This window comes from Hesperophylax consimilis, chromosome 8, assembly GCF_061612785.1.
Source record: "Hesperophylax consimilis isolate HC1 chromosome 8, BYU_Hcon_1.0, whole genome shotgun sequence".
NCBI classification, from domain to species: Eukaryota; Metazoa; Arthropoda; class Insecta; order Trichoptera; family Limnephilidae; genus Hesperophylax; species Hesperophylax consimilis.
The window spans coordinates 28088052-28101656 of NC_142843.1; the positions used below are offsets into that span (position 1 = coordinate 28088052).

The 13605-nt window shown below is 32.4% G+C and overlaps 1 protein-coding gene across 3 annotated transcripts in view; it reads left to right on the forward strand.

Moving 5' to 3' along the window:
• The first annotated feature begins 7641 nt into the window (after positions 1 to 7641).
• Positions 7642 to 13605, forward strand: part of LOC149421822 (cGMP-dependent protein kinase, isozyme 1-like) — a 38227-nt gene continuing 32263 nt past the window's right edge. For 2 of the 3 annotated variants that reach the window (XM_089634570.1, XM_089634572.1), the window contains exons 1-2: positions 7642 to 7898; positions 8411 to 8440. In XM_089634570.1, coding sequence (XP_089490696.1) covers positions 7797 to 7898; positions 8411 to 8440 — 132 coding nt within the window. In that variant the 5' untranslated portion in view covers positions 7642 to 7796. The remainder of the gene's footprint in view (positions 7899 to 8410; positions 8441 to 13605) is intronic. The other variant, XM_089634571.1, reaches the window with a different exon arrangement.

Sequence of the window (13605 nt, forward strand, 5' to 3'; positions counted from 1 at the left end):
TACTTCAAAAACATCAATTTTAAACATGTCCCGAAATTCTCTAGCCACCCCCCACCCCCATGAAATTTATTTTTCTGGGGACAAATTTTATATTTTCTTGCAATTCTCTAGCCACCCCCCCCATGAATTTTTTTTATTTTCTGGGGGCAATTTTTATTTTTTTAAATTCTCTAGCCACCCCCTCCCCCACGAATTTTTTTATTTTCACGTAAAAACATAAATTTTAAACATGTCCCACCTAACAGCAAATTCGGCTACTTTACGCTACCTTATGTATGAGAAACAGCGATATTAGGTCAAGATCCGTTGGCAACACTGAATTACTGAACGGAAATTTCCGAACGTTTGCGTCGGCACAAACAAAATGTATGCAAGAACTGCGTTCCACATGACGTCATTAGGTTTTTTCCATTCGGTTTCTCCGAACGCGCCGGTTTGCATTCGGAACGTGCGTAAGGAATTTGTTCCGTTCGGAACTAAAACGAACGTGTGCGGCAGTTAATGTATTTTCTACTGATTCCGTGCATTCGGATGTCCGAATACGGAAAACGAATTCGGAAATCGAATACGGAAAACGTATATATGTCGGTGATCTGTTGGCGATCGACTATCGAGGGTACAAATTTCGGGGGTCAACTGTTACCCATCAACTATCGAGAGATAAAATGTCAGATATCAACTATCGAGGGATCAACTGTCGAGTGATAAACTGTCGAGGGTCAACTGTTAAGCGATCAACTATCGGGGGACCAACTATCGGGGACCAACTATCGGGGGATAAACTGTCTGTTCACCGCCTATTATTATGCGACAGATCTTCCATATTTTGAAACGGATCTTCGGTCCTTGTCGCGCTAGATTGGACTCTCGAGCCAGTTATCTATGTGTGCGTGCATGTGTAGAACTTCCAATTTCTCCCCGACACGACTTGGACAAGTCCGTTCATGAAGGTTGCCTCTTCTTGGTACGGGAGCGGTTCGTGCAGTTTTTAGCACACAAAAAATAATACGGTATTGCAGATATTTTGCTCAAGTGATTTGCGAATGAATATTACTTATTTCTTTGCTGTTATTTATTTATTTCAAAAATGAATTAGGTACACATTCATAATAAAATAACGAAGTCTACATTAATAAAAAATTGTTTTGCACTTACTATACCTACCAAAATATGTAGGTAGGTACATTTATACTGCCTAATCCTGAGGTCGCAGGTTCAAATCCCGGCGTTCGCAAGGTAAAATGTTACTTTCGGGTCAGATACATTGAGGCTGACCTCAATCTATACAAATGACCTCGAAGTATTGGCGCGCTCGAAAAAGTGTTCTCATTCAATGCTCCCAGCATATATATATATTTTATTTTTTTAGAACATTTAAACATTACATTATATGTTAAAATATATAATGTTACATTATATATTAAAATATATAATACTTTATCTTGTCTTCAAATCTTGAACCACTATTATTAATTTTTATTTTATAATATTTTCATACAATGAGAATTTGTACCCGCTAATCCTATGTCAGCGAGAGATTAGTTCAACAATATTTTATGTATTCAACTATACTGCTACAACTAAGTAAAATGCATAAAAAGTGCCAAAATGCCGTCGTGTGTAATGAGAAATGGTTTGCTTTAAAAATTTAATAATAAGGTAATATTTGTATAGCGCAGTTTTGTGTTTTTTCATTTCAAGTGCGCTTAAAAGCTATAACAAAATTAAAAATAATCCTACAGTGCTCCTTACAAAATATTGATAAAATAATGTTAAATAAAGAATATGCAGTATACGAGTATACAAGGTAATGAAAAGAGAATAATCCGACACTGAGCATTATTTTTTTGACAAAACATATTTATGTTGTAACTTGAAAACCTATACCCATACATTCAAACGTAGCGACACTTTTTGAGAGATGAGGTTTGTTTGAGTTGCCTTTATGAGCATTGACTCACACGTGCATCATAATCACGTGGCACTAGTAATTACGCTTGCTCGCTTGGACTTTCAAAATACTCTAGCCACAACATATGGCAGTCAGGTTATTTGTGTTTGGTCTTTTCATTCATGTTTTTTGAGAATAATTTACAAAAACAATAATCGATATAGGACCGCTGACCTTCTGTCTCTTGATATGGCCCGACTCAACAGGATGACGACCTCCGTGACGTCGCGGGTTACAATCTTGGCGTGCACGAGTACCAACCTACATTTTATTATAATAATTTGTGTTATTTCACAATGTACATAAGTATTATATTTGCGGCATTTTCCAGAGCGTTAGATACTGTCAGCATCGCCCTGATGAACGACCACAAATCATTATTTAAATTTAGACCGCAGAACGGGTATTATTTATTGAATAAGTGAATCTACCTGGCTATTCAGATTTGGTCACCAAACACGGCTAAAGCCATTTCAAGCAACGTTTCAATTCTGAATGGTGGTCTTACACCAAGCGATACTGAGAGTATCTTTCACTATGGAACGTACCGCGAATATACCATACGTATATTAATTCATTAATTGTGAATAACACAAATTAACCAAATAAAATTTACTTGCCCACTCCGGGATTCGATCCCGCAAACTTCGATTCGAGAGTTTTACAGTATAGTGTACAGAATAGCAAAACCTAAGCCAGTGGCCAGTGGTAATTTAATAATAATAATATTTTAATATAATTTGATTATAATATATATTTTAATAATTATCATATAATAATAATAATCATATAATTTAATAAATAATAACTTAATAATATAATCGGTTTTAAAAATAAACAATACCCAAGACTCCCACCATGATAGCGCCATCTGTTGGGATATTGAAAAGAATCTTTTAGTTCGATGTTGTACCGTATTAAAAATTTAAAATAGGCGCCATCGGACGGCCTATATTAATTGTAATTTAAAAATCTAAGTGTTATTTCTTAAATTGTAGTATAAAAAATATTAAATTAACTTTTAAAAATGGAAAAATATAATACCAATAATTTATCGTTTAGTTTTGTTAAATAAACGTATCCAAAGTTTTATAAACTGCATTTTGAAAACAAGTACAATTAGTGTTTATGAAAAAATTAAACTACGAACCTATTTTATTTGTTTTTTAGTTGTTTTTTTCGTACGTTTAAAGAAAACCCCTTCAGGTATTTTTTGACGATATTCAGCCTTTAATAGTATTTTTTAAAACGCACGTATTACGGTCTGAAAAAGGTCATATTTTCGATTTGATTTTGATAATTACTAAGCCTATGTTAATTTAAAAAATGTATAAAAAAAAATTACTTGTTGAAAACACTATCATTATCGATTTTCTTAATAATATTATCATTATTTTAAATTAATAAAAAACTACACTCGGCCTTAACAGTATCTACATTATCTCATTTCACATCTTTATGTATTATCGCAAGATTCAATTCGAACTAAATGCAATCTGGGTAGTGTATTGAATAAACATATTCTTTTATTTATTTTTATGTTCAAAATATATTGACTTTTCAGTCTAGGATGGATATTTATTATTTTGAAAAACCTAATGAGTAAAACATCAAATTGTAATATTTAATTATTGAAGACAATGTTAGCGATTTTTAAACGAAAATTTCAAACAGAAAAATCATTAAAAGATACTGTCGCATCTAGGCACATTTAATAAAGAGTGTGCGAAGTTTTCGAATCGATTACGAACTTATCTTTGGGGACTCTAGCGACAGAAATTGAAACAATCATGATACTTAATCAGTAAAAAAATAATGAACCTATCGGTTAATCTTGGCAAGTGTTTCCACTGGTGATGGTCTCGATTTAATTTCGTAGATGTCATGGACTTCTATGCTCACTTTTAGATGAAATTCTGCTCTCTATATTTTATTAACATATTGTTATCGAATAGAGCAATATATGTATATAGGATGTCCGGGGGTAAGTAAAAGAGTAAAGTTTTATCTACAACACCGTTTTAATACGCATTTAAAAAAATCAAACATTTGATTCAACTTAATGACAATAAAAAAAAACTTTTTGCATTTACTATTTTGAAAAATATTAATTATAAAATTAAAGGGGAAAAAATTTCACAATTGTTTTATTATAATATTATAAAAAAATTTACGCCAAAATTTGCCAACAGACACACTATTTTGACAAAACACTGATATGAAGTTCGCGCATAATTCGCGTTTGTTTGTAGGCAGTGTAGGCACTGCCAGCCTAACAATAAAAAACATGAAACACAATCGGAAGCTAGAAACGCAAAAATTTAAATATAATTAGTAAAATATAATTATGTGGAAAATGGTTTTTATTACATAAATAATGAAAAACTTTTTTTTTAAATTATGTGTTAATTCATTTTACGATAAAAATAAACGTAAATAAAAAACCCGTTATTTATTAAAATTAGGGTATTAAGGCATTTAAAAAAAAAATTGTATGTATAAAAACCCAACATAACCTAACCTAACCTAACCTATCCTAACTTAACGTAACCAAACCTAACCTATCCTAACCTAACCTATCCTAAACTAACCCAACCTAACCTAACCTAACCTAACCTAACTTAACCAAACATAACCTCACCTAACCTAACCAAACCTAACCTAACCTAAAATCAAAAGGTTTTATTTAAAAAAAATCGTATTAAGCGTGGCCAGCGATCCCGAATAATTACCTAAATGGGTACAGGTAAATAAATATATATACCTGGTAAAAAGACTGTTTTATTACACTTATAAGTACGTATCAATTTAGAGATTTATTGGCTAATTTTCAATCAATTATTATTAATTATATTTAGATTTTTGAGTTTCTATTTTCCGATAATGTGTTTCATGTTTTCTATTGTTATGTTGGCGGTGTCTACACTGCCTACAAACAAACCCTAATTATGCGCGATCTTCATATCGGTGTTCTGTCAAAATGGTGCGTTGGTTGGCAAATTTTTCGTAAATTATTATTTACGTAAATAATATTAAATATGAATATTTTTCAAATTCGTAAATTCAAGTTGTTGTTTATCGTCATTAAGTTGAATCAAATGTTTTTTTGTTTTTTTTAAATGCGAATAAAAAACGGTAGTTGTAGGTAAAAGTTTACCGAATTTTTTTAGAAATTGCAACGGTAGTTTTTAGCTATAGAAGTTGAATTGTTTGCATGGGAAAATAAATATTCTTCTATTGAAAAATATTTTTGTATGCGAAAATAAGCTTCGTAATTTTGAAAAAAGTTTTTTTGTATTTTTTACTTCTACCATCTTGTAGAATCGCCTCCCAAAGTTATGCAAGTGCATTATAGTATGCTCATATAATGCACTTGCATAATGTGGATTGACTAGATGATCATTTGTGGAAAAGTATGTGAAATGGTTTAGTTTTTTCTGTGGGGAAGATTTAACCCGGACATATAGTCAGAAAATATAAAAGTTTGAATACATTAAATTTTAAAAAATAAATTAAATGGAGTTCTACGAATTAAACACAAAAACAATAAATAAATAATACATATACGTACAGTCGTAGGGCGAGTGCTGGTCTAAGGAGCCATGTCAACTTCGGGATGAACATTGCTTAAATTTCATAATCATATTATATATAAATGTAGTCCCAGGGTAAGTACTATTCTAAGGAGCCATGTCAACTTTGACATTTATGAAAAGGCATATTACGTACTTTATCTAATAGCTTTGCTTGCGTAGTATGTACTACTGAATAAATCAGTGAGTGGCTTACTCATTTACGATTTTATTACATACCTAATTGTATTTACATACTTTACGATACAAGAAAATAAAACTTTAAAAATGATATCAACGTAATGCATTATTAAATTGAATAGATTAAATGCCAAGGAGATAAGATTGTGGAAATCAAGATAATCCGGTCTTTGTGATGTCTCCCGGTGTTTTCAACATTTTTAATTTTGTAAATACACTCGATGATTAATAATTGATAAAATACTGTTTTCAATCGGTCTCAATTCTAAAATCACGGAAGTCGTACTTATCTACACTAGCGATGATTCGTTTATGAAGAAGCCGCACAATTGAGCTAGCTCTTTTTTTGATGAGCCGTATTCATACGACTCCTGGTAAACCGTAACACGCCTCATTTGAACGGTTGCTCTTTTTATCAGGAGATATTTTAGAAAAATAGTGCCATTAAAATTATCTTAATTGTTATTACATCTCAGAGACGTGAACGGTGTCTGGACTACTTGGACATATGTACCTACACCTTCTAACTATCTAGCATCTTATTTTTCTCGTGGTACGATATGGTATACCGGTAACACGAGTCGTAGAATCATTCATCCGCTTACGCTGGGAACCGGTATCGTGGGAGAAGTAGCCAGGGAGATGTAGCGGCGTGGCCGTAGCGGGCTAGTCGTAGCGGGGGAGCCGTATCGGGCGAGCATAGTATTCTCATTGCTCATACGCTCTAAGCTCATGGCTCCCGTTCAATCGAGCCGTCGTTCAATTGAGTCGACTCTTTGAACCTTTTGGGTGTTTCAGAGTGCTAATATTACAAAAATGACATTATTGAGGTGGTTGTAGCTGAAAACGATTTTTTTTTTCGAAAATTCGATTTTTTGTATAAAGATTTTCAGGAAATCCGTTCGACAAAACTGAAATTACCTGAAAATCTTCATACAAGACAACAAATTTTCGAATAAAAATAAAACATAATTTTCAGCAACATCAACATCAATAATGCATTTTTTTTTAATATTAGCACTCTAGAATATATAGCTCCCACTCTTAATAATAAAAAAGTGATAACCCATCGCTAAACTACACAACTATAGAATAGCTAGCTTATACTTGAGGTGATTTTGCACTAAAACGGCGCTATACAAATCATCCGAATACTATTATTTATTATACTTATTATACAAATATCGGTACATTTGGAAGGCGACGGAGCGTTATTTTAGAAGGTTTAGTTGTTAATCGAACTATTATTTATTATATGTTTTATTTTTCGTCAGGCCCACAAAATCACGTAAATAGGACACCAGCAATATGAAATATGTACGGTAGAGCGTTCCGCTGCATATTTTCAGATCAAAGCCACAAAATTTCAACATTTTATTTCCATGTCGAGTTTGGCAATAGTAAATAATATTATGATAACAAATTATTATTCAAATAATGTCCTTTAAAGTTTCCTTGGTAAAGAACTAGATATAAATCTAATAAATAAAGAATTCAACGCTTCTTTTTGGCTAAAAACTCAATTTATAAATACACATTTTTAAGCAATATAAACCCTGCACAGAAAACACTACAGCAAACTTAATTTTCTGCGGAGGGTCTTGCAGCATTCGGTTTATGTCGATTGCTTACCGACCCGTGGAACGACGATCTTAATGGCAAATGCGTTAACCACTACACCGAGGATGCCTTGAGATGAGATGAGATTTAAAAAAAAAACTTCTTTCGTCGAAACCAAAGTCATTGTTTATTTTTTTGTATAATTTAAAAAGAGTCCAATCGATCAAAATAGAGATTGAATACACCTGCTTTATTTGGAATTTATACAGAGAAACAATGAGTAACTCTAATGACTTCGTATTTTCATTCGACAATCAGCAAGCTTAAACAACTAAATCAGTTAAATGGTATGGTCGGTGTGTTTGCGACATGCCGTAAAATTCATTCCAAACACATAATAAATAAGTTATTTAATCGAATTAAATAGTTTTCTAGTTAGTGTGTGTTGGGATATGCCAGCGATACGAGATTTGTGGAATTTTGAAAAAGGTTAATCGATTAATATTGGAAAAATGAGCTGTCTAATTCCTTTTCGCTTTGGTACCAAAGGAGAATACAATGTTTCTCACACTTTCGATGACAAAACCAAACCAGGACATGTTCCGAGAATACGGGTAAGTGTTTTTTAAACTGATTATTAATGAAATGTTATATCAAATATGCCGCTATCCAAATTGACGCCTTCGTGGTTGAGTGGTTACTAGTGGTTGGAACCCGATTTCAAATCCTGGCGTGCGCAAGTAAATTTAATTTGTGTAATTTCACTAATTGTTAATTTAGAATAATGGGTAGTGTATTTTTGGCACGCAACCATTCAGACTCGAAGACGACCATTCAGAATCGAAACGTTGCTTGAAATGGCTTTAGCCGGTACCAGCCAGGTACTCACCCACCTTGCTCTTCCCCTCCCCAGTATTTTAAGCCTCACAGCACAGATATTAATGTTGTTTTATCTTTATCTCCAACCCATATTTTCCTCGATTTTTATTAAGGCTTGCCAATCCTGGCAACATTAATTTATTGTGTTGATTTTAATGCTCTGTGGTTAATTTAGATAACAAGTTGTAGAATCTGTAACCATTCATACATATGCCTACTTAATTACCCTTTTGCATCACTTTTTCAGAGCAAAATTGAAATTCCAGAACTTCCTAAGGTACGAATTCTCATTCAAATTATTTTATTCTGAAAAACCATTTACCTAAGTATTTGGAAATGGGCTTTAAGTATTCACAGCAATTTTCACACATGTACAGAGAAAATGAGAGGTGTTTATATAATGTGATGACATTGATGATTTTATTGTATATTGTATTATTTGTTGTAGATAATTGTTTGTGACTGCATTGTATTCATAATAAGTATGATGATAATCCGACTAGTAAAGCGTGACAAATATGTGCTTGCATTAGAATCATAACTAATCAGACATTTTATTAGCATAATAACTAATCAGCCAATATGCTATAACTATAATTTTATTGTTACATACACAACCATACACAACTAACTTGCGGTAACGTACCAAAAGGTACATTCGTAGCTGCAAACAGTTGCTGATTAAAAATCAAGTCACATTTGAGGCATTTTCGTAAATTTGAGTAGAATGGGTAGACATTTTGAATTTGATTTAATATTATTTCAACCGATAAAAAATCAACGAAATGCTTTTAAATGACGTAATTTACAGATAATATTACGTTGTGTTGTGCAGAGATAGATACTTATACATAAATATCAGTCTATTTTTAGCATTAACACGGAGGAAACCAACAGATATGAAATGTTATGGATTTATTAAAAATCTTGTCAAATTATTCGTTTTCCTGTTAAAAACGGTACTTGACGCCTATAACGAATTAATTGACAAATTCATAACAAACTATAAGTAAAGTACGAATATGTTATGAGGAAGTCGGAACACGTGTTCTTCAAAATAATAATATTTATTCGGACATGAGCCGTTACATGTTCATATACATATTCTGAATGACTGTATTGGGAAATGATCATGCTGTCACATTTTAAAACAGTATCTTGATAAAAAAGCCGTACTCATTTTTCTCTGTGAACGCTTACCACCCAAACGATTATTTAAAGATCTTACTAACGTTATAAAGTTGAAACCAAAACCACGTTGTAGTTGATTTTCAAAGGTTTGACAGTTTCAGTTGTTTGCCGGTCTTTCGATGTTAAGGTACGTCGTCTTGTACGGGAGTCGCTATATGCACAGCGACTAGTCGACAGGGGGCGTGGCCAACATATACGAGCATACCCGAGCTGTTCCGAGTTGCAAAATCAGTGAAACGCGGTGGGCGGTGAAACGAAACGTCAGAAATTGCGTTGTAATAATATAATGTAAACAAACCTTTTTAGAATTATGCTAGGTTTGTGTAACATGGTTTGTGATACAAAAGAAAGTGCCCCCTTTATAGCGCCTGCTCGCGTCAAGGCAAGAAAAACATCCCAGTTTTCAAATAGTTTAGCGGCTACGCTAGGTTTGTGTAACATGGTTTGTGATTCAAAAGAAAGTGTCCCCTTAATACCGCCTGCTCGCGTCAAGTCAAGAAAAACATCCCAGTTTTCAATTAGTTTAGCGGCTACGCTAGGTTTGTGTAACATGGTTTGTGATTCAAAAGAAAGTGTCCCTTTTATACCTATACTTCACTTCGGGTATGATCGGATATGTTGGCCACGCCCCCTGTGGATTAGTCGCTGTGCATATAGCGACTCCCGTCTTGTACAGACGGTTTGTGCAAAACTTTGCGCAAAAAACTGTGCAGCGTCCATACGACAGCGATTTGCATGGGCAGAGTTGAAAAATCGCAATCATTGGAAGTGAATGCAAGCCATTTGAGCATTATACAGTTATGCCGTTTTAACGTACATGGTTACTTGTGCAAATTAGAGTTTGTGCAAGTAACATTGAGGGTGTGGACGGATCTTTAGAGCGTTTGATGGAATTTACACCAACTAAGTGCACGAAAGTGGGAGAAATGAGTACAGCTGATTTATTAGAAGCTATTTTCTAATAAAATATTAATCTATTCAGAATATATCGGAACACGTGTCTACGCAGCTGTGCTTTTCTTGATAAATATAATGACGAAATGCGACAATTTTTATTAACACGTGTTCCGACATCCTTATAACACATTCTTGTTTTACTGATAGTTTGTTGGGAAATCTGTAAATTATTTCTCTTAAAGGCCTGCAGTCCCGTTTTTAACAGGAAAACGAATAATTTGACCTGATTTGAAAAAAAATTGCAATATTTTATATCAGTAAGTTTTCTTAGTGTGGAACCAACTATTTCGCTTCATGTCCCATCTAATTTAACGCCGTTGTAATGATATTTGATATTTAACAACGATTTATCGTTTAAAAAAATCATCTAATATCGAAAATGAACAAAAAAACTAATGGTGCACAATACAAAATCGTTGTCTATTTCATAATGAAGTTCAGATGAAATGCCCTGGACTAAGTTATTATATATATATAACACATCAAACCATATCTTGATAATCAAATATTGCGAATTACCTCACATTATGAGACGTAAAAATCATAATACGGTGTAATATGAGACCCTAAATAAACAGAGAATAAATTCTTATCTCTGTTAGTTACACTAAACTTGTGCAGCTTCTCGTCATTTCTTAAACTCGTGCAAATTATGACATCACATAGTGGTCAACAAGGCCTACTAGAGTTCTGGCCTGGGCATGCGACCGCCAAATTACGCATTCAGTGTTGTCACAAAGTAAACTTCACTGTTTAAAATAGTCTAATCACTCTGTTCATTTAATATGCTTGCGATGAACAACACACAAATCAGCAGTAACAACGAGTATCAACATCGCCACCATTCGCGAACTATCGTTACTCGATGGCACTGACTTGATCACGTGACACTTCGAAATCCGTCACGTACCATGTCCTGAACTCTAATCGGTGATTAATTTATCCGTACTAGATGGTTTCGTAGCTTTTATATTTGTTTTCTAAACATTTTTCAAAGCGATCTAATAATTTTTTTTATTATGTTTGTTGTTAATCAGAAAACATATTTTCAAATCGTAATATTTTTCCGGGAATGCTTCACCAGTTTTTTACTTTTCCGACTTCATGTCCGGTTTAATCTTCCATATGGAAAAAACTAAACCCTTCCACACACTTTTCCATAAATGATCATCTAGTCAATCAACATTATGCAAGTGCATTATATAAGCAAAATAAATACAAAACAATACAATACAAGAACAACACGTCAAATCACCAGAGATCAAATGGGAAAATAATTCACCGACTCCAGATATTTTCATATCAGAGGGTTCGGCTCGGTAGAACTCCTAACAGGGCCTATAAATCTTAATGATCCCTCAACATAAATATTTAAACAATCTTTCGTTATCCTACATGTATTTAAAATGACTGATTTTTGCATTTTTATATATAATTTTTTTGATAGATCTAATACGCCTAAATTTTTAATGAGAGAGCTAGGTATAATGCCAGTAGCCGAAATAACGAATGGTAATATTTTTATAGTCTGAGAATGCCAAATTCTTTTTATTTCATTTCCTAAATCTGTATATTTTCTTATTTTTTCATTAACAGATTTTTGAATATTACAGGAATTTGGAATAGCGACATCAATGATATAAGTTATTTTTTAAATTTTGTCATGTAAAACTATATCGGGTCTATTATGACTAACCGTTCGGTCTGTTAATATAGTTTTATCATATTTTATTACCTATATTTTTTATTTTTTTTATTACTTTTTAATTTAACGAAAATTTGATATTTTTTATAGATTATTTGATGATTATCATTTGTAATCTTCTCCATAATGTATTGGTGAATAACCGTTTTACGGAGAACATGAAAAATAAATAAATTATTATTTCATTATATAATAATGCTTTTTCTTTACACAATCATGGTACAGTTATTATACTAGATGACAATTTTTTCGAAAAAAAAATTGATCCAAATTTCATCACTTTCATTATTTATGTAACACTTTAACCTAATCTATATACACTAGACTCATGGAAGACAATAATGCGTATATCATACTATCTTGAACATATTTATCATGAATTAGAGATTTTTATTGCTGGATAAGTCTTATCTTTTTTAGAATTTTAGAATGAAGTGTAATCCCTGATCTGTAAACAGTTTTGGTACCCTCCCTCAAAAATAATGCGAAAATTACACATGTACTCGGATGTACTATTTTGCCTTGAGATGACCTTTTCGTGGTTTTACTTATGGATTGCGCTGATGCTATTTCATATTTTTAACAAAATATGATATAGCCAGAAAATATTTTTCCTTGAAGTTTTGTGACCTTATCGGGTGACTTCGTATGATTCTGAGCGAATTGCGAAGTGAATGAATTGATTTGCGAATTTTCTTGTACGAATACGAAAGTTTGTCACTGAAACATTGAGAGTAAGCCCTATGAATAAGGTCCTATGATGCTTTTGAATCGAGAATGTACAATACTGTACGCTATATATACTTACCATACTTATATACTCATTTAGGAAATTTCTAAATAGGGTGGCCGGAGGCGTGTATGACGTGGGTGATTAAACCCCTCCAGCGTTCGAGGGTCATAAATGACCGGGCGTCCATATTTTATAAAAGTTTTTTTTTATACCTAGGTAATACGTAATTTTTTTTTAATTTCGTAAGTTTGCCTCAAATATTTATACTGGATGCCATTAATAAAATCCTAAAGGTAGCCAAAATAAATTATTAATATTTCGCGCCGCTATCGTAACAATAACAAAAACTTAAAAAAATATTTTTTATTACATGAACAATAATAAAATGAAGTTACAGTTTTTCTTGCAAATTCCCCAAAAAAATGTGTTTTCGAAATATTGAGTTCTATCAATATTTCTACGATGGAGTAAAAAATTAAATAAAATGTCGTTTACGTTTTTAACAACATTTTTTAAGTTTGATAATAAATTTTATTATTAAGAAATAGTAATGTTTATTTTAAATGAATATAATATTTTCATACACCGGAAAGATAATTTTATCTTGTTTCTAAAACAGTATTTGTTTTTAGGGAAAATTAAAAAATAAGATGTATATAGCGCATTTGAAATACACAGAAAATATTGCAAACAAAACAAAAGTGTCGAAAGTACTGAAGTTTTAAAGCAATGGAAAAGGTGGTCACCAAGATAATACAGTCGGAACCCTTCAAGAAGTAGAAACGTTAAAAATGTTTCCTTTCCTATACGATGACTAAAGAAAACAACGTTATCTTTCTATTTAGAAAGATTATTT